At 35.2% G+C, this 22,065-nt stretch overlaps 2 protein-coding genes and 1 long non-coding RNA gene across 12 annotated transcripts in view; 2 read left to right on the top strand and 1 right to left on the bottom strand.

The window, feature by feature from the left end:
- The first annotated feature begins 3,476 nt into the window (after window positions 1-3,476).
- Window positions 3,477-5,978, top strand: LOC126874581 (uncharacterized). The gene is made up of 3 exons (XR_007692885.1): window positions 3,477-5,161; window positions 5,226-5,339; window positions 5,831-5,978. It is a non-coding gene; the product is annotated as an uncharacterized LOC126874581 (long non-coding RNA).
- A 1,780-nt stretch (window positions 5,979-7,758) lies between these two features.
- LOC126874522 (xyloside xylosyltransferase 1) lies at window positions 7,759-10,698 on the top strand. The gene is made up of 3 exons (XM_050636713.1): window positions 7,759-8,481; window positions 8,571-9,044; window positions 9,159-10,698. The coding sequence occupies exons 1-3, from the start codon at window positions 8,089-8,091 to the stop codon at window positions 9,363-9,365; spliced, it is 1,074 nt and encodes a 357-aa protein (XP_050492670.1). The 5' UTR covers window positions 7,759-8,088; the 3' UTR covers window positions 9,366-10,698.
- The window catches only part of LOC126874476 (uncharacterized), a 96,785-nt gene continuing 84,641 nt past the window's right edge, over window positions 9,922-22,065 (bottom strand). For 8 of the 10 annotated variants that reach the window (XM_050636589.1, XM_050636590.1, XM_050636587.1 and 5 more), the window contains 8 exons: window positions 18,465-18,826; window positions 17,811-18,093; window positions 17,025-17,444; window positions 14,585-15,436; window positions 12,894-14,098; window positions 12,653-12,750; window positions 11,495-12,578; window positions 9,922-11,250 (listed from right to left, as the gene is read on the bottom strand). In XM_050636589.1, the coding sequence (XP_050492546.1) occupies window positions 11,233-11,250; window positions 11,495-12,578; window positions 12,653-12,750; window positions 12,894-14,098; window positions 14,585-15,436; window positions 17,025-17,444; window positions 17,811-18,093; window positions 18,465-18,826 (4,322 nt within the window). In that variant the 3' untranslated portion in view covers window positions 9,922-11,232. The remainder of the gene's footprint in view (window positions 11,251-11,494; window positions 12,579-12,652; window positions 12,751-12,893; window positions 14,099-14,584; window positions 15,437-17,024; window positions 17,445-17,810; window positions 18,094-18,464; window positions 18,827-22,065) is intronic. The other 2 variants (XM_050636591.1, XM_050636597.1) reach the window with 2 other exon arrangements.

The raw sequence follows: 22,065 nt of genomic DNA, 5'->3' as shown, positions 1-22,065 counted from the left end.
TAATTAAAATATCTTATTTTTTAGTTTAGTTCCTATAAAAACAAATTAACATCAGTAGTTTCCATAATGTAACCAATCTACAGACTTCTGGCACTTGGTTGTCTTTTCTTCCTCTCAAGATTATCATTAGGATCCCTTGAAAACAGTGATAGATCGTGGAGCAGCCTGAAATGAAATATGCGGAGCAATGCAATTGACATTCACCGCCACCAAACTGTGTGCAACGACGCGACACTGAATTGCGGCCAATCGACGGTCTGACGTTGAAAAGAGACCAGAATGGAGAGGGAGAAAGAGCCACAGAGAGAGAGAGAAAGGGAGAGAGACAGACAGAGAGAGAGAAAGGGAGAGAGCACAGGGGTATATCAGAGACAATTGCCAGGAGAAAGAAGAAAAATTACCAGGAAAGATAAAAAGAGGGACGTTGAAAATATGGAAAAAAGAAATAAAAAAGAAAAATTGTTTTAAGAGATCTGATCAAGAAGAATTCACATTATAGGTTAATTTATAGGTTAATTATAACTTTTTTTTAAATCATCGCTTACATATAAATTATGATTCTTAAATATAAATTAGGAAATAGTTATTTATAATTTGAAAATCACTATGTATTGGTTATATACAAGAACTAACTATCCACAACTTATTTATAACCGAAAACCCACTGTACTGTGATTAAAACTTAATTGTTATATGAATAGTTACAAAATTACCTTGTAATTATTTCTGATTTAGCTGATTGACTCAAATCTATCCCAACTATAAAATGACTACAACATCAGCTACAACTTACTTATAATCTAGAGTCTAGTATAACTGTAATCTAATTATAACCTGAACACTAAGAATACCAAGTTTGCATTTAACCTTACAATAACATTTCCATATACCACTTAACGTTCAACAAATCTAGCCCGAACTCTTTCATACCTATCTTTACATCACCAACAGTACCTGACCTAAAGAGAACCTGTTCTTACCTTAGCCACTCAGTCATTTAAGTTAGCCTAGCGAAAAGGTAATAGAGGAAAAAGAAAAAATGGAGGGAACAGAGGATCCAGTGAGAGGAGCTTCGCGACCCCTCTACTCGTTGGCACTTACTGGTGCCCTGAAGTTGTCCCACTGACAGCCACGTGCCGAAGCGTGCCGACCTTTTGTCACGAGCTCGGTCTCTTCTTCGACCCAACAAGGGGGAGGATCGCCGAGATTCAACGTGCTAGGACACGTGTACCAAATAGGCTTGGTGGCCCAAAGCCTGTTTGCTTCGACCAAGGACCACCGTAGTGACGGTCTAGGGCACAATGAAGCGTGTGGTTCTTGAGCTGCCCTTCATTGGAAGGATCAAAGGCACCAGGAAAATTAAATGGTTAACGCGTTTCGACTCCGCTTTATCTTTCATCTTTTCGTCTTGTTATTTAGATTTTGATAAGAAATGTGTGTTTTAGAACTAATCTGTAATAATTTGGACCTCTTTTTTTTGTTATTTTGATCTCAATCTTAGGTATTTTTAATTTATTTAATATTATAAACTAGAGTTTTGATAGGGATCAATTTTTCTGATGTAGGTCAGACTCAATTTTGTTTCTTTTACGCTTGAATATTCAATTCCAATAAGTTTTACCTTCCATAATCTGCAATAAGTTTCTAACATAGCTAAGAAAAAAGCTTTTAATCTTAGACTTCATCGAATTTCTTTATAACTTTTCTATTATCTACAATTTCTATTATCTACAATTAAGTACTCTCAAGAATTTTGAAGCTTAAAGCTTTCCTGAATTTTTGTTAATTTTAAATTTCCGTTAAATTCTACTTTCCATAACCTACATTAGTTTCAAGCTAAGATTTCTGACTTAATAATAAATCCTGTTATACAACGTTAAATTCTTATTAAGGCACAATTTTGCTAAAGATTAGTAACTTAATCTAACCTAATTTAACCTAACTTCCAATTAAATATGATTCAATTTCTAATCTTATTTAAATCTCCTAACCTTAAATTTCGAACAATTCCTATTTCCCAAATTTATCCTATCTGTGACTGAAATATTACCAAACTACTTTTCACCTGAATTTCTCTAACACTTATAATCAGAATTCTCATCTACATTTCCCCACTCATTGTCAAATCAATCTTAACAAACAATTCCTTCAGTTCTGCGCATGAAACTATCATCGAGGCGTATATTAAAACGTGCTTGAAACAGAAACACGAGGAATTGACTATGACTCCACAGTATTGAAGCTCTGTCGTTGCTTTTTCACCTCTGGAAATTCACCAATCCGTGCGATGGTTCGCACGCGTTGAAGCTGTCGAGCGGAAACGTCGATTTCTCAGCACCGGTTATCGGCGTTCACCTTCGGCGATGGAGGGCCTTTGATTGGCACGAAAGGTATCCGTTCGTCGCGACAGAGTGTTGCGGAAAAAGGAAGAGCTCCGGTTTCGGTGTCAGTGAAGACAGAATGTGAAAGACGGCGTCAAGACGAAACGAATACAGGGAATAGAGACAGAGTTAGTTCGATTCAATTTAACTAGAGTGCGTGTAGGTAAAAAAGAGGAAACGAGTGACATGAATTTCATTCTGTGAGTGTTGAATAGGTATGAGACAGGAAACGTAAAAGGTACGAAGAGAATATTAACGTTTCTGGTTGTTATCGATTGCTTTATTAATTTTTTGCTACTTTTGTGAGATGATTGTTTGATACGTCTTCATTGAAAATTTTTCGACCATTTTAAAGAACTTTTTGTGACGAAGAAAGTAAAGGTGATGTATAAAAAAACAGAAGATTGTAGTGGTACTATGATCGTCATGGAAAATTGGCCGTGCAAATGCTGCTTAACGCTGTCGATATAAACATACACGTCGGAATTAATGATACACCGTTTAGTTACGCGTCAGTTGATTTTCCCAGGGCACCGCTTTTGTGCTTAATAGCAGACGGGGGAAGCGGCTCATGGGGCACTGTGACCCGCCCGCTTCGGTGCACTCTTCAATATGTCACTGTGGCTAATTTTAGGGGCACACCGTCGACCACCGCACCGGCGACAAAGTCGATTCCTTTCAGTGAATTTACGTCCTGTAACCGATTTTCAACCGATTTGTTTGCTTCATTGAAACTCTTGAGAATTTTACCTTCATTTTGATTGAACACCAAATTTGATGTATTTCTTGGAGCAATGAAATTGGAGATTTGGAGATTGATGTGTTTGGTTGTTAGGAGAACTTATTTGGATATTGTACTAGTATAGATTGCACGTTCTTGTTCGTAGTTACAGTGTTATAGTGAGTTCTATTATCATTGTGCAGTTTCATTGATTTGAAACTGATTTAATGAAAATGACGATGAAATTAAAAAATAATAATATTGTAATAATATTTGTAACAGTATTTTAATATTATCGTAGATAATATTCTATATCAATAAACTAATTAAATTTTTAACATATAAACTTAATTGAATATATAATAAACAAAATTAATTTATGATTTTGTGTGTTATTTTCTATATGAAATGTTAGTGTAAAGTAATATATACTTGAAATTTTAACTGTTCAAATAATTTCCTATAAACTTCCTTTAAAATTGTTTTTCATAAAACGATGTGAAATTTTGTCACTAAAAAATGAAAATTGCAAAATTACAAAAGCCTGAATTATGCTTGAAGGTTCGACTCGCAATCACATCAAAAACAATCATCTTCATGATGACGATGGATTATCAAATAACGATGAAATACGTCCGGATGTAAACGAGTCAATATGTTACATAATTGTCAGACCAGTTAATTACCTCACTCCAGCCTGTATCGTTGCGATCTTGTTCCCTGGCGAGATAATAAATGACAAAAGATGATATCGATTTTCAGAATTAAAACACCGCCGCTGGACCAGAACACATTCACGCACAATGGAAACGAGTATTTAATTCAGCAATTTCTATATTTTACCAATTTATTTCTATCGTGGTATTTTTATTTCATTGTGCAAATAATTCTATCCATACTTTTCATTTATTACTTACTTTTGCTTGAATCATTTTTCATAACGTCTCTGGTAATATTAAGTTAAAATATTCTTTTAAAATATTAAAATATTCTTATTGTATAAACCATATTACATGATCTTCCAATTTTTTAATATTATTTATATTCTTGAATTTCTTCAATCTGAACATGCATACCCATCTTTCCTAAGAATCTGCACAATTTAATATGTCCTTATCAATGTTCTGTTTTACCATCAAAATCCATTAAGCTAAGCAGAACATCCCACTATCTCAATATATACTATCTTAACATTCCAAAATTCTAATTAAGAGCTAAAATTTATATTGGTGTTGGCCTTCAACCTAGATAATTATAAACGTAACCCTCAAAAATGACAAAACTCAATATCCTCTCACTATTCTTCTCAATTTCAACATCTTCAACTATAAATCTTTCACAATACACCAAACTATATGAAAAAATACCTCTATTGCAATATCAATAGTGCTCTGCGGCAATATTCTATAACCTCCCAGGAGTACTCCATAACCTAACCTAGTGAAAATGATTTGCACAGACTGGGGACGCGGGATCGATATCCAGCAACCAACAGTGTCGACAGCCAAGAGATTCCATCGATCGAGGAGGCAATTAATTACGGAAGATGATCGGTAATTAACAGTAACTGGAGCTGGATAACGTTCATACGGCACGCTAATACCGAATATACGACGCGCCACGGCTGTGGCTGACTCTTTATGGTGGGGTGTGCTCGTGACGTGAATTATTAGCCCTTCGGTCCTCGACACAGCCTCCGGGGATAGGTTCGTGAACGGGCGTGGCTTAGCCGGCAGGCGTGGCCCGAACGCCACCCTTGAAAAACCACCAGTCACCCTCCCTGCATCGGGATACACGGGGCGAATTGATTCCGCACGGATTTTCCCTTTCTTACACGTTCTGCTTTCTTTCTAGACGAAGATCTGCCTTCCTTTCGTCGGATTACACGTCGCTTCGCGTGACATAACCTCTTTTTGGTTCCTGCAAAAAGATAAAAGTTAGACTAGGAAGCGGAATATTTGGTTTAATTGATTGTTTTCTAGTATTTGAGAATGGCAAATTAGAGTAAATCAGCAGGGAAAGTTGGAGATTGGAGCTTTTGAACGTTTGTGGTGAAAACGTAATAAGATTAAGAAGTAGCAAATATTGAATTTAAAGGATCTTTTAGATATAATTACTTTTAGGGGAAGAAATTGATAACTTTCTTCAAGAATTAGACCTATACTTCACTATGATGTCTAAAACTTGTATAAAACGATGAATGGTCGTCATAAAACAACAAACCTTATATTTAACAAGTAGGTATCAATTAACACTAACCTTCCTAGCCCGGTCAAATTAGCCCGGTTTCAAAATTTAATTTAAAATTGTACATTCATTGTTATTTCTTACAAGTTTATTTAACTTTATGTAAATTCTTATATTATCTGATTAATTAATTTCACAATTTTTGTTAATATAAGAATTTACATAAATTAAATGAACAAAAGGCCTGGTAAGGTTAATGCTAAATAAAGAGAATCCTTTCTTTATGACAATTTTTAAAATAAAAAGATTACAAATTACTAGATTATTACTACTCCAAAAAATTAACTCTCTATTCCCTTAACTTCCCAAAATATTATTAATATTAACTCTGTTCTCTTAACCCCTCAACGAATTTTATTAAAATTAACCTTCTATTCCTTTAAGGTTCAAAATACCAAACTTGAAGCTTTCAAAAGTCAACTTCAACCTCAAATTCAATATAAACTATCATTTACTACCCAAAACTTCTTAAACATTTCAGAACCTCCAAACAACATCCTATTCTCATACTAGAGACAGCAGTTTTCGTGTTCGACGAAATCATAGCGGAAGTTCCGCTGGTTCTTCGGCAGTTTCCAGCATCTTCCCCCAGGACGAGCAAGTCGTATAAGCGGAGGAAGAGCGACGGGAAGCTGGAGGAGGGAAACAGACGCAGAAAGGGACGGGACGTTGGGAGGGAGGAGAAGCTTCGCCATCCTCCCAAAGCTCTGTGCTAGCGTTTGTACAGTGGTAATGGGCTGTCAGGAGCAGACGTTCGCTGCTCGTGCCTTATATACCAACACCATTACGCTGCTCTTGGGTCGGTTCCTATCGGTTTGCTCGTATTATCAACCCCTCTGATTGCATTCTCCTCGTCTCTCCCTTCTGTACCGCTCCTTCATAGCTCACCCTCTTCGACCGCCTCCTTCGATAACGTCTTCCCATTGCTACCACGATCAACCAACTCTGGGTACAAAATATGCTTTGGATTTAAAGGGTACGGAATGGAGGATATCTGGAGAGGTAGCGTTTGTTAACTGGTTAACTAGTTCATAACTTCTTTGATATCTTTCTTTTTGGAAATAGAACTTAAATTTAGGATTACCAATAGTTTGATAAATGCAAGTACAGAAAATTAATGATACTAACAATATTTGGGTAAAGAAAATAAATGATACTAAGAATTAATTATGTACTACTCTTGACAAAATTAAACTTAGCTTTTATTTAATTAGGAACATTATGTAGTTTTAATTTCAGAGGTCAATACAAATTCAAGATCATGCAAAACCTGCTCAATAACAAAATCTGTATTTGAACCAAGCTGGATCAATACTGCAGCTATTCGTTATAAACTCAATATTTTCAAATATTCATTAATTTAACAATTCATTCATTTTAACAATCTTGTTCATTTTAATATCAGTACGTATATGTATATATATATATATAAACATTATTTTATTTACTTTTTCTGATCCTATTTGCGTGTGTGAGGAGTGAAAATCCTCACTTAAAAGTTCGACTGCTGCCACGTGTTCATCGACTATCCCCCAACGTGCCTTTCCCTCCCGCAGTGATCAATACTGCGAGAGGTCTTCTGCACAGGACAGGTAGGCTGCTGGTCCACATTTCAGCATGGGAGATAATACGTATAAAAAGGCGCAGGTTCGTCAACGCAAGTTCGTCAGACTGGTGTCCTTGAAAATTTTCCGATCTCTATTTATCTTCCATTGTCAATCAATTCTTTCAAGAATAAATCTTTTATCAATTTCTTCTAGTCTATCTTTTTTTTTGTTCCAATAACATTTTCTAAAAACTGAAACATAATTCTAGAATTAAACGTTTTTGTATTATGAGGGGGGTAAAGAAGATTATTAATCATTGTGGTTAAGGTAAAAGATTGGTTGAATTTTTTTCATTTTGTATTGTATACATATATTTTAATCGTTTACAATACCTTTGTAATATCTGGTAACACATATCTTTAAAAATTGTACTTCAAGGAAGAAGCTACCACACCCTAATTCATACTTTGATAAGCTTTTGCAGTAAAATTGATACTATTTCGAAATTGTTGCTTTCAATAGAGCATTTTGAATATTAGTGTGTTGAAATTAAGCATTAATTTATGTAGCGTCATAATGTATTCTCAGCGCCACCTAGCTATCACTGCAGGAACTGTTATGTCCACAACCTTGGAGTAGCGGGAAAATTTGAACATTGAATTCATTTCTTTTACTCTAACAAACATATTGCAAAAATTTTATTTCCCAGATATATTTACAATATTAAATAACATTTTACCGGATCTATAATTGTGTAATACATATTTATTTTTGACTTTCAAAGATTTGGGATAACGTATCATGAACTATACAAAGAAGAAAGCGCTCAATGTTTTTGATGCAGATAATAAAACAACCGTATCAGTAAGTGTATTGTTTTGATTGCAATATTACATTCAGTATTTATTTTCTCCAAATAACTTGTGACTTCTTTCTTGCACATCAATTACCCATTCATAATTTAATAAATATTGAACGTATGTTTTTTGTTTACTTATGTGTTCTATAGTATGACCACCATTAAATGATTTTGATAGACTTCAATAACATAACCTAACATTTTATCAAACTTCAATAACATAACCTAGTGAAGTATAAATACATCATCTGCAGTTTTAATAAATTTTTTCTAATATTGAGCTGTAGCCATTTGGAGTGTACGAAGGGAACTTGAACATGATCGAGTAATTAAATGCTCCTGTTACGCAAGGTGCTCATCAATTTGACGCTCCTAGTTGTGATTCTTGTTCTGTTTTACTGCTATCAGACGTCAAATGGTACACGCTGGATACTGCACAGAGTCCAAGAAAATGCTTCGACCACCGAGTCGACAAATATTCATGAAGATACCATTACGACGACAGTGTTCTTTCCAGATAAGAAAGATTATTATAATGTCTGGTGTATATTCACCAAAGTAGATAGTAACTCTCCAATGCGACGAAAATTTGAGATCTTTGCAGAGTCTTTAATCAAACTATCCTCTGTTAACATTGCATTCCACGTTATAACTGATGACGATAGCAAAAAAGTTACAGAGAAAGTTTTGGCAAATATTCTCTCATCCACAGGCAAATTTATGAAGGTGAAGCAGAAGAATTTTGTTTAGAATTTTGATCTTCTCAAATTATATTTCTTACAAGATTTTACAATTTGTTTATTCCTTTGTTTCAGGTGCAATATTATGATGTACATAAACTAGCATTGCAATTGGAAGACATTGTGTCTGTCATGTCTCCATACTTCAGCAGCAAACCAGGAACCTACTATTCAGATGCACTATTTTTCCTATCCCTAGGTTTACATCGAATAGCTCCAGCTGAACAAAGTGTTGCAGCAATGTTTGATGTTGACACCAAATTCCGCAAAGACATCAAGGAGCTTTTTGAAGAATTCAACTCTTTTGGAAGTCAAGCACTATTTGGTCTGGCCCCAGAGCTCACTCCAGTTTACAGACACGTTTTGTATTTGTATCGTAGCAAACATCCTAACACATTATTTGGAGAACCTGCGAGTTCAGGTGGTTATCGTGGATATAACAGTGGAGTGGTACTCTTTAACCTTGACAAATTAAGGAATTCTTCTGTTTATGATGCAATTGTGAAAAGAGAAAGTGTTGATGCAATGACAAAGAAATATCATTTTAAGGTAAAGGATATAACAATAATTTATCCATAAAGTCAAGTTGAAAGTCATTTAAGTAATAATAATAATGATTAACACTATCATTGCAAAGTTGTTACATTTTCCATGTTTTCTTAGGGTCACTTAGGAGATCAGGATTTTTATACCATCTTAGGAATGGAAAAACCTGAATTAATTCACACCATTGATTGTGGATGGAATAGGCAGCTGTGTACATGGTGGAGGGACCGTGGATATGCAGATATATTTGGAGAATATTCAAAGTGTGATTCAGAAACAAAATTATGGCATGGAAATTGCAATGCCCCCATACCTAACGATTAATCATATCCGCAATATCTAAGAGCACAAGCTATAACTATTGTTTGCAAAAGTTTAAAAGCAGTACCTGTTGTTATTTGAACATGTTATTAATCTTAGAATCTGTGATTCTTCAGTGGCAATACATATCTTCCATCACAGTAACAATATTTAAGAGAAAAATAATATTAGTCGATAAGTTGCATAAAAAGTATTTTCTTTTTTAGGTATTGGTGTTTTGTACATTAAATATTTTAAATATTATAAGGCTTAAATGTTGAAAATAAGATGCAAATTATTTTTTGAAATTGATTTTATATGAGTTGCCAGATACGTGTTGTAAAACATGATAGGTGCTATTTTTATATAAAGTGCAGTTATAAAAATTGTTGAACGAAAGTGGACCAATTAATTTTAATTATATGTACTGTTGTATTTTTTCAACAAATAAAGCGTTTTGTGTAAATAATTATTTTTACAGTTTCTATTCATTCAGAGTTGCCTCTGAAGCAATTCGCTGAATAAAAATCAATAATTTTTTTTCATTTTTAATGGAACTATAAATAACAACATACATAAATAGAAGTGTCGCCGTAATATATTTTTACGCAAGGAAAAATAATATTAAATACAGTATTAACATATTATATGATATTTACAGTATACAATACACCTTTCCATGGTGATTGCCACCTGCCATAAAAATATTTCTCCAGAATGATCATAATCTATAAAACAAATACATACTGAAATTTGTTATTTAAACACAATAGTCTAATTAATCCTTTTAGAATAATATCGATAATATCATATTAACAAATACAATATACTTTTTCCGAATGATTATCGAAACCTTGTTAATAATCAAAAACAAATTTTTATTTTCTTTTCTTTTTAATTAACAGTAAATGTAAACGCAAAAAAGGAAAAAACGGAAATTGATTGTATTTCAATCCTTCGTTGTTTTCTACTAACACATATTAAAACTTACTTTGAACTCTGTTAATGCATACTAATTAATGAATATATCTCATTATTATGATTTTCAACCTATGCGACTGACCAGATTGCTTCTCTCTCTCCTTCTCTCTCAAAAAACGAAAAGAAAAGATTATCTTTCATAATTATACACACACCCTAGTTGCATCTAAATTCGTTGTACAATATGTAAAATAAATGATGTCACCTTTGGTCCCAGTGATAGAAACTTAATGTTAATCGTAAAGAATAGGAAATGTTAGTCAACATTGACTCAACCGTTCAGATCTAACCTATCTTCAATTCCCTCTTTTCTCATTTTAGGTCAGGTTAGGACCGAATGGCTGATTGAACTAATAAAAGAAAAAAAAAAAGAAAACTTAACAAGAATTGCGTGGACTGCATCATATAATGAGCAACAATGTTTCGAAAACGGACCTAACTCGGCCCGTTGACTATTTGGACACGAAAATAAAATATTTCTCTTATCGCTTTAAACAGCTAAACGATATGTACATCATTGACAGATTTCTTTTTTATTGACAACTCTTTTTCCTGGTTGTCTCGACCTTTTTACACACGGTATTTACACGTGGACGACTAACGTGGCTGTTTTTTATAGACTATTAGCCAGCAAACCGTCAATGGAATGATTTCGAAGAGGTCAGGTTTGACAACTGACAAAAGTACAGGGCAGATGTGAGTGGTCCTTCGATAGTGATTAAAAAATATACATAAATAGTTTCTTCTTGCCCTTTCTTTTATGCCAATAATTGCCAAACGTTGTATTATCACTAAGGCTGTACGACTTAAAGCACCAGAATATCTCTTCGAGAACAATATATCCTCGGTCGCCAGTCTTTTTCCGATTTTATCCTCGTGTCAAGAACGTTTCCTACTTTCTGAAAGGCAGCTAACATCTTTCCATAGCCTGTAACCATAAATTTTCATGTTAGGCAATTTTAACGTTAAGTTCCGTGCCCTCTAATAAAATATTTAACTCAAAATTCTTCTTATGAAAATTGTTCTCAACATTCAACGTCTCCCATTTCTAGGAAAAATTCTCCTTTACTATTACCACACTTTATGAATCATAATTTTCTTATCAGGGAGCATTTCTCTATTATTCAATTCCCATTACTTCGTAATGGATTTTCTGATTAATAAATGCTTACGCTTTTTAAATTCTCGCGACCACCGAAGTTTCTAATCGATTCCAGCAAAACGTCTCGCTGGTCAATTTGAATGGGCATGGACTTAGGTCTGGCACTTTTCAAAGTCACACCCGTTATCACGGGCATAGTAGGAGGCCTTGGTGTACCATTTGAATCCTTGGATGATCCTTTAATATTATCTTCTTTCATTTCTTCCTTGAAGCCTTCTTTAGTTTGGTTCTCATAACTTTGACTTGCACCAATCTTTGTACTTGACATCTTAAACCCTTTAACAACAGGCATTGGCTGGTGCCCTTTAATGCTTAGGCCATTTCGAAATGTCAGGTTACCTTCATTCTGGATACCCACTATCGAAGAGTACCTCTTAGGTTTAATATTTTGGTGGCCATTTATTAAACACTGATCTTGTCTATGTCCATTCTGTCTACTAGAATCGTTTTCCAACTGAGAATCTGAACGTTGAATTGTACTGGACCTTTTTGGTTTTGGTCGCAGGCAAACATCTTGACCAAATGCTTTTGTTAATTCTTTGAAATTTACTGGAGTAGTGTCTATCACATTGTCATCCTGTTTGTTTTCGAGGAAGCTCTTTTTCAGCTCAACTCCTGTTACAACTGGTTTATCATTAGTGACTTTTGGTTCTGAGTTGTTAACTTTATTCAGTACTAGCTTTTTGAATCCTGTAGCTGTTGTATGACTAATTAATTTCTTGGTTAACTCATTGGGCTCCTTTTTATCCAAAAATTCAAATTTACTCTTCTGTATTTTGGTAGAACTATCAACATTATTGGAGTCTACTTCATCTTTAGAGCTATTAATATTAACGATGGTAGTGCTGTTAGTTTGTTTGACTCCAAATTTGTAGTCAATGTCCTTCTTTATCTGGACATTAATACTCGGTCGTTCGGACCAACTGCCTAAATTGATCATAGGAGGTCCTGAGTAGGTATATCGTTTCTTATTAGTTTCTGGCGTTGGTTTCTTTGATTCTGGTTCTACTTTCTTATTACTTGGTGCTGTCTGAGGTTCACGAGTCGAAACTTCATTCGATTCGATCGAATGTTCGTTAGAGGTAGTCTCGGATCTAATGAATACATTAGTCAATAATTATTATTTAAGTATAAAATAATTTTGAAGTAGGAAAAATGTTAAATTTACCTCGTTTTTTCAGATAATACTATATCACTCGAATCTTTGGGCACATTTTCCTCCGCCTGTTGAGCATTTTTCAACTGCGGCAAAATGCTTTTTAGCACCTAAGAACAAATCACTTACTATGAATACAAAGAAGGGACAATTTAAAAAATGTATATATTTTACAAAAAAAAAAAAAAAAAAATGTACTGGGGAAACTTTAATAAAGATTGTATAAAAAATCTCAAATTGGAAGGTAATTTACCTGTACAGACTGCAGTTGCTTTTCTTTGGTAGGCCGCTTCAGAATATTATCCCGCCATTGCGAGGATTTCTCGTCGTTTTTAGTCGCAGTTACGCTCAGGTTACTAATGCTCGTTGCTTTTTTCATTCCACTATCGTCCATCTCCAGATTTTTTTCATTCTTGATACTCTCAATCTCACATATATTTCCTTGGAGGTTAGATTTGTCACACATGGATATGTAGCTCTTGGATCTCTGAATATTGCTCTTTTCATTACCAGACTGCCACCTCTGCAGGGATTCTGTTTGTATCTTTGGTTCCAGCTTCGTCTCACTCGACTTATCTTCTCCCATGGTTACCTTTCTCTTCCCTTGCAATGTTCCAACACTGAATTCCTTCAGATTCTTATCTTCACTCTCATCAAGATTGCCCTTGTTCCTTGTCAGAGTCGCAAAGGATCTGATAAATCTCTCATCAGAATTTATCTTTCTAGACTGTTCTACTTCTTCAAATATATTCAGGTTCTTTTGCTTGCTGTATGTTGTGATGGTAAAATTTGACAATGTGTTATCTACAGGGGAAATTTTGGGAGTTGAGGGGTTCAATAACCTCCTGGAATCCACATCCTTCTGAGACATATTATTCTGAGGCAAAGTACTTATTTTATTCTCGAGCTCATAAATCACCTCCTTCTTCATGCTAGACTCTGGCTTTTGTTGTATGAAGGACTTCGCAAGTGGAGTCTCTTTCCTAACTTCAATTTCTTGCCTTTCTACCTTTTCTATAATATTCCTTCCATCTTTCTGGTCTGAAGTTGAGGTTAATTCAGTGATTTCTGTGTCTCTGAATGATTCAGGCGAAGGAGTGATTACTTCGAAGTTATCGAAGACAGGAGAAGCAGAGTCTCTGAAGGCACTTGGCGGAGCTGGCAGTTGATATTCCCAGTCGGTGACGGATAAATCTTCATCGACTGCTGATACATAGTCTGACGTGTCCTGCTGAGAGTTTACAGTCAAATTTGTCGAGCTGATGTTCACATCAAAACCATTGGGATACTCAGAGATCTTTTTGTTTTTCTGGTCTGTTTCTTTGGAAATGTTTGTTGGCTCTAATTTAGTTATTGTTGGAGACATTGGTACTTCATCGAATGATGCTACAGGTAGAGAGTTGGTCAAAGTGTCAGATACTTTCTGAAGCAGTACGTCAGTCTCTGAGAGATTTGTATCTGTAATAGAATATTTTAAAAGATCAGAGAATTATTCGATGATACAAAATAATTCAAAGGATTTATCTTTCCATGGAGTAGTTAAAAATATGCAAGTAAACCAGAAACCTCATGAAAGTGAGACTACTATTCCTTTTTTATGTTCCACCACCATTTACGAGACATCAAACAATTCCTTAACCATAAAAACTTCAAAACAATAATATATTTTTAATGTTTATACAATTTTATATTTTTATGAATCTAATTAAGAATTTTTGTGTCTTCAAATTTGACATAAATGCATAAAGATCCACAATCTAGATATTAGTATATAAGAAACTATATTAGTGAAGATGAGCTGATGATGATTTAAATCACTTCTAATGTTGTCTAAAATCTTTAACATGTCATTTACATTTAAAGTGATTTGAGCATAGAGAATTATTTGAAAGCTGCGTTACTGGAACGAAGTTCTCACACACATTAATGATATGCAACATGCACCTGATGAAACCACTGCAACAGGGGACTTTTCTCCACCCACATCCTGAGATTCAGTATCCTGCTCCTCCCTCGATTGCTGTACAAGATCTCTGTCAGACAGCAGACTAGGATTCACATTCAAATTTAAGGCAAATGTGATATCCTCTGCATGAGAAGTTAAATGCCTCTTCTGCTTCTCTAACGCATTAACCTCAAAATCATTGGACTTTGACGCTGTTCGAGGAATCCTGGCTTTCTTTGGTTCTTTCAGACCCTCCCACTCTTTACTTTGACTAACTGTATCCTTGATGCTCAGTGAACTCAAGTGGTCACACTTTGGCATAGTAGATATTACAGCACAGAGTTTCTTCTCTTGGCTAGAATTCTTTGATGATACTGTACTTAGTTCACTTCTTACCATTGTAGAATCCTGGTTTAAAGAAGCTTCATTTACTTTATCCTCATTTATACTTAATTTTCTTTCACCATTAGCTCCATCATCAATATCGTTATTTAAAGCTGTATCTGTGGAGTTAGTTTGGTTCTTTTCCTCCAAGTCTATTGAACTGTAATCAAAGCTTGCTTCACTCAGGTGCTCTGGCGTCATGAACACCTCATCCTCACTGGTAGAATAGTTGGAACAGACGTCCAGTTTCTCTTCACCTTTGATGGAGCTTCCACAATTGGAACTTGAGTCAGTTATAAAACTCCCAGTACTGGAGTGCGCAGGAGCGTTGGACAAGGAGTCTACATAGCTGGAGTCTGAACTGAGGGTTCTACTCAATGGGGAGGGCGGTTTTAGTTTGCGTTTTGGCACCTCGGGCCGTATTGTGGCGGCTTTTCTAGGCTTGGGAAGTGGAACAGGTTCTCCAACTGTACTCAGAGGGAAAGAAAAAGAATAGGCCATCACCAACATATCTAGTTAGCAAGCAGGTAAATATGGTCACCTTTAAGAGAGAGTAGAAAATATAAGGATGCAATTCTGTACAAACATGCAAAACGAAATTTCTAATCTTATTTAAGAGATAGTTTTCTCTTTGGACAGTATTGTATATTTACAGAAGATGGATCTCTTAACTACTACATCTTATGATAACGAAAATAAAATGAGATAAGTACAAATTTTGGAATGATAATAACATAGTCACTAGTCTTTTGCAAAGTCTACTTCAAATAATATTAATTCGGGCACTTCGGGAGACTAATAATAACTAGATTGCGAAAATTTACGCAAACTTAAATGCATAAAAATACACAAACTTAAATACATAAAAATACGCAAACTTAAATACATAAAAATTCGTAGTCTAATAATAACATAGAGTCGTAAAGGATGGAACATATTTCTGTAAAATCTAAACGAATTCTCCAGCCCTGGTCTCCAATATCGAATTCAATTGAATCAAGAACCTATTCCAGTTTTCTGTCGACTCCTCTCGACTGACCAAACCTGGAGGAGGTGGTTCCAAGATACTCAATTTTTTCTCAGACTCCAATCTACATTCACTGTGTTGAATAATAGGCAAAGAAGGTAACTTATCGACATCACTAGGCACAGAATCTATGGTTGTCACTGGAATATCCAATGGTTTAGTAGAAATTGCAAATATCTGGAGATTACTCAATGGAGGTGGTGAAAGATTGGATCTACGGTTATCAATCACTGAACCTTCAAATATATCTTCATCAAGACTAGAAGAAATAGAACCATTGTAACACTTTGTTGTACTAACATTTCCCAGTCTCGGCTGTCTACTCTCGATTGACTCGCAAACCTTGTTTCTGGAACAGAAACTTCTAGAACCTGACAATTTTGGCTTTTCAAAGGCGCTTACTATCTTAGTTTCCCTTAATTTATAACCAACTTGAAAGCTGGAACTATGTTTCAATGCTTTAGCTTGACACCTGTCCCCGCAAATATAATTATCCACATGCAGTTTCTTAGGAATAGATTTATCTTCTAAAATACTACGTTTTGGTATGTCCTCGATATTAGTCCCTATATTATCTAAATTAACTACAGTTTGCATCTTAACCAATCTACTCTGAGATTTAAACGAACTCTGATTAGAAATACCCTGACTATCAGGAAGGTAGCGCATCTTCGCCCATTGTCTAGCTTTTGGAGTGACCATATTGGAACACACAAAGCTCTGAGACTTTTGCAATTCAGACCTTGGTGAGGAACAATTATTTTCTGATTCTAAAGAGCTAACTTTGTATCTGACAGAGCTATTCCTGAGAAAGGAGTTGTTAAAATCTATAGGTACTTCACCGTTCCTACGTTCGACCTTACATTCTTGAATTTTGGCCTGTAATTTAAGTTTCTCTGGATCAAGGAGACTAGTACGTTGTTCGACAAAATCTGTTCCATCTCTTCCGTTCTCAAAGCTATTTTTAGATACGAAACTATAGGAGGGGAAGTTATCATCTATACTAGTGCAACTATGTACTAGCTTACCTCTCTTCCGCGGCAATCTAGAATCTACAGGAGCGTCTTCTACGGGTGCAGGGTGCCCTGGTTCCGTGCTAGGTAACTTAACGTTTATGGATCCGGATCTGTGACGCGGTTCAATATCACATTTGCTGCCCTTCAATTCTAATTCCACTTTCGAGCTGTCTGGATTGGTGAAATCAATACTGTTGGATAGTTTTGAGCCGAGTGTTGTTACTCCGATGTCTGAGCTGGCCTTTGGACGCTCTTCTATGTCCGAGTTTGCTTTGGAAGGGACACTGATGTCGGAAGGAGGTTTGGAAGGATCCATGTCTGATGTTAGAGACTCTTCGGAGTCGACTATGCGTTCCAGAGCTTGGGTGGAGATGGCGGATGACAGAGGTCTGGTTACTGGCGGAGGAGGTGCGACCCTTTTCTTTCGTAATCCTAGAAAAATTCAATAAAATTTTTTTAAAATTTGATACGAATAATTTGATAGATGTTTGGAATAGCACAGCAAGGGAAGATAATTTTATTCTAATAATTAATTTATAATAAAACTAACAAATTGAACGGGGAAATCTGATAGAGAGAAAAAGCAACTGAATCATCATCATTAGGGATTATATTTATTACAACTACTCTACTATTTCTTTTACTAAAAACATTTACAAACAAGATTTACTATTAAACTAACAACAACTAACAAAACTATGAAGTTAAAAAGAGGAAACCCGCGCTTAATATAACATAAAAAAGATCTATATGTAACATAATATATATATATATATATATATATAACATAAGAAAGACCTGTGGAACTTAAGGAGGTACTGCTAATTCCGTGACTAAGCGTACCAGGCACAGAAGTCAGATTGCTCAAGCTCTTGCTGGATTGTGATGTTTGAGCTAATTTTCTGGGCATTTCCAGTGGAACCTTGTTCCTCCTGGGCAACGTTTCTGGAAGTCTCCCAGCGGAATCTGGGTTGTCACTTAACACAGAAGCTTCGTGGTAGCCTGAACTGTCACTGCTGTTACGACTGTGACTGATCACTACCTTGTCCTTGCTGGAGTCTGCGCAATTCTCTTCTGTACCCTGGAATAGTTAGCGGCATATTTTCCAAAGATGACAGTAACGATTCTTAATATATTCTTTGCTAAAATTATCCTAATTGTATATAAGATTTATACTGATATTCAGAAATATTTTGACACTTGCTTATCTTTATGTATTATATTAAGATCATTTAACTGTATAAATATCAAAAACAAATATTCGAAAAATATAGAGTATTATGCTAAATTTTAACAGATGACTTAAATTTATAATCTGCTAATTGTATAAAAAGACAGTCTTGCATAATACTTTTCCGAGCGACTAATTGTCATTAATTTGTCCATTTTTATAACATTCTTACATATAGACAATAGGATGTAGAATATTGTATACAGAACAATTCTACTAACATTACTAACGTCTGCCTGAGCCTGAATAGGCGGCTTTGGCGCGGGTCTCCGCTTCCTCTGAGGTCTGGTAGGCGGTTGCAAAGGACTCGTGCTTCTTCCAGTCTCATCACTCCTCGCTGGTGATGCACTACGTCCTCCGAGGCTATCGGTACTCAAGGAACCCTCCTTAGATTTCTTGAACACAAATCCAAAGACACCTTGCTTCGCCTGTTGCCTACGTCGCTCTTCTTGCCTTTGTAGAGCCATTATATCTTGAGTGCTGAGTGCCGAGCCTAGTGATCTACCTTGCTTGGCGTACAGAGTGACTTCCTGAAGATGGTAATCCTGCAATGACAGCGACAGGTCCAGTGTCTCCAAGCTTGCTGCAAAGAAAGTCAATTTTTGAATTTTTTATTTCTTTCTTTTAGAAAATTAATTGTCAAGGACTATTTCAACGTTAAATATCGTTCAACAAATGTTATTTCACGTAAAAAGCATTTTCAATGAATCACAGTAGATTTTTTATTAACCAAGAATTAATTCCCCTCATAAAAAGAACTCTCTTTACATCATTACAAGAAATACAAAGAAACCTACACAGAAAAATAAATGTATACAATATTCTTCCCATCAATATGATCTTCCAAAACACATCTTAGGCAATCCTCTAATAAAGAGAATATTCCAATTACTATATTATTCTCCAGTAAAGGATGAAGATATCCTATGAATATATGCTTCCTCCAATAAAAAAGCTCCTATACAGGAAATACAATAAAACGTGGACCAAAAGAGATTTGAATATCCAGTACCTCAAAATATTCTCTTCATTAACAATGATTCTCCAAAGTGGATCAAGATCCTTGTACCCGAATCAATTGCTTGAAACAGCAGATTCCAGTCGAGGCGCGGCTTAGGAGCGCAAAAAGAGATTCTTCCAGGTCCAAGGGATCGGTAACAAGTGTAAAGGAGCCTGGGTTTCCGCAGGGACGACGGAGCCCGAAGAGCAACGCGAGGCATGCACGCTTAACGACTAGGAGTAACAAGTGGAAGAGTCGGCCGGCAACCTTGCGATAGCGATCTTAACACAACTGGCTTGGTGTAACTAGCTAACTGAAATATCTCGTGCACCGGCGCGTAAGTACGCGAGATATATAATCGGGGAGTTCCCGCCGGTGTTCATAGTATCGAGAATAGGCTATGGAGGATGGCCGAGCCATTTACCAGCGAATCTGGTTATGTTAGAATGTAGTAGGGTATTCTACAGTCGATGATCTATAGGGTGATTCATTTGAAATTGCTATCTTTATGGCGAAGATTATTTTCTGCTTTAAGAGGGTAGGTTAAACCCCTACTTACTACTGTTTGATTTAAAAAAAAAGGTCTCAAATTTTAATACATTATGTTTCCTTTATAAAACTACTAAAAAGTGTGTTCTTTTTTACTAATAACTAAGAAAGAAAGTAATTTTTCTTATTTGAGAAAGAATTTGGTCCAGGAAGGATCAAAAGATTTAATATCTTCTTTCTAATCTTCACTGCTTTAACATACTCATGGTAGATCTCTACATGAAAGTAAAACAATTGTAAAAAAAAATTGTAGAATTTTTCTCCTTCATAATTTAGAAACTTTAAAATCCCCGTGTAAGTTCCTATATAAATTTTGTTAAATATTAATAGCTTCTGTCTTCCTTTTTCAATACTTTAGAAATTCTAATACTGATCTACATTAAGGGTGCAGTTTCTTACAAAGAAAAGAGCAAACCCAGTTGCAAACTAATGAATCAAACCAGGAGGTTCATGGCAAAAGTAATTGAAGTTGAAAAAACAACCTCAATACGCAGGCTCTCGTGTTATTCCTGTCTTTTGCAGGAAGCAATGACGTATCTTCTCTGAGAGAAAGTCATCATTTGCAGTTGTCTGAAGTGTTGATAGTTTGTTCAAGATCACCATGCACGAATTGTGCGAATATACACGATAATATCAAGAAATATCCTCCAAAGTTTGTTCAGATTACAAAAACAAGGAGAAATCAGATGCATAGTCCTAAAATTGTATATCTTGTTAGGAAGACTTTCCGTCTGGTGAACAAGAATGCAGAATATCAAGAAAATTGAATTAGGACATTATTGCACGTGTGTGTATGTGTGTGTGCACATGCGTGTATACATACATATATATATATCCACATAGATGATCTGGATGGCTTCAGAAGCCATATTGATTTGAGCAAACCCAGCCGATGCGCACGGCTACTGACTTCTTGGCAAATCTGATATCTATTTCTGAAAATTGATGCTAACATTCATCACGCAAATAATGCCACAGCGCGCAATTTGATACGAAATAATATTTTCAGGAATTCTTTCCTTTTATGTAATTTAATGCTATGGCAACTGGTGGTGCTACACTAGCGCCACGTGAGCGTTAACTAGTACTGTATATGGAATAACCACTGCAATAGAATCTTAAAAGATTAGATTAATTACTATTATCGAAATAACAACTGATTAATAATTAATATTATTAAATTCTGTAAAACCTTCTTATAGATTTCAATCCAAACCATATTCCATTAATCTCTTAACAGCCCAAAAAAATTTGGTTGACTGGTTTTCAGAAATTGATAGGGAATCCCGTTTTCTAGGGTAAAGAAACGCTGGAATACAAAGAATTTAATTTTTGACAGAAACAATCATTAATAAGAGGTTTTGTTATTTAAAATTTTAGACTTCTGACTCTATTCTTTCAATCCACAATTTTGTCTCGTGGATTTCTTTTTCCCAGAAAGCTCCCTCAATTACGTACAAAAAGACGATGAAGTTATACAACGAGTTCAATAATGCTCTGCTTATTCAAGGAAGAAGTGCGTTAATAAAAATATGATCGACTGACCAGGTAAACCTGTTGGTATTATATCTTGAAAAAGGTAACCTGGCCAGTGCTACCGGTTTAAATATCAAGCGCAAATGAACGAATCTAGTTCCGTCCCAGCTACGTTTTCCAGGGCAATGAATATCCACCAATCATCTGGGACAGCCTTATCAAACTGTTCTCTGCGTGGGCAAACCTCAAATAATAAATCTCCACTTGAAATCTTATGTAAACGTCTTAATTGCTTAACACAGTTCGCCACTAGTTGATACCTCTGCTAAACCTTTAACAAGCTTCAGGTCAACGTTCCTAGTTACTATTGCTGAAATTTTAGACTGGTATCATTTGAATCATGTATCATTTGAGCAGTAATTCATCAACTAATGACATTAAAGATTTAATAGAGAAAGAAAGTTACAAGTTATAGGTAATAAACTTTCCTTTTTCAATTTTACTATCTTAAGCAAAATCAGATAATGGACTAATTTGTCATTTAGAAAGTTTAATTCTACAATTTTATTTATGCTATCATAGGTTTTTCCGTTGTTGTGCAAGCAAATTATTAATTTGTTAACCAAAGTATCTCTCAATCAGGAATTTTTATGATTATATAATGAAAAATTAACAACGACAAATTAATTTTAGTTAGATTAATTTTAGCTCTTGCTAGTACATAGATCCCTCGATGATATAGACCCTATTGCTATCCAATTAAGATTGTTGAATTCAGTAAACAGATAATGAAGATA

This window comes from Bombus huntii, chromosome 16, assembly GCF_024542735.1.
Source record: "Bombus huntii isolate Logan2020A chromosome 16, iyBomHunt1.1, whole genome shotgun sequence".
Classification (NCBI taxonomy): domain Eukaryota; kingdom Metazoa; phylum Arthropoda; class Insecta; order Hymenoptera; family Apidae; genus Bombus; species Bombus huntii.
Note: the sequence above shows the minus strand (reverse complement) of the source record. Positions and strands in the feature narration are given on the sequence as shown.

Bases quoted from the DNA above. Each gene is read 5' to 3' on its own strand.
- LOC126874522 (XM_050636713.1), top strand. From the start codon at position 8,089: ATGCTCCTGTTACGCAAGGTGCTCATCAATTTGACGCTCCTAGTTGTG. The intron at 8,482-8,570 runs GTGAAGCAGAAG...CCTTTGTTTCAG, and splicing joins CCACAGGCAAATTTATGAAG to GTGCAATATTATGATGTACA. The intron at 9,045-9,158 runs GTAAAGGATATA...ATGTTTTCTTAG, and splicing joins CAAAGAAATATCATTTTAAG to GGTCACTTAGGAGATCAGGA.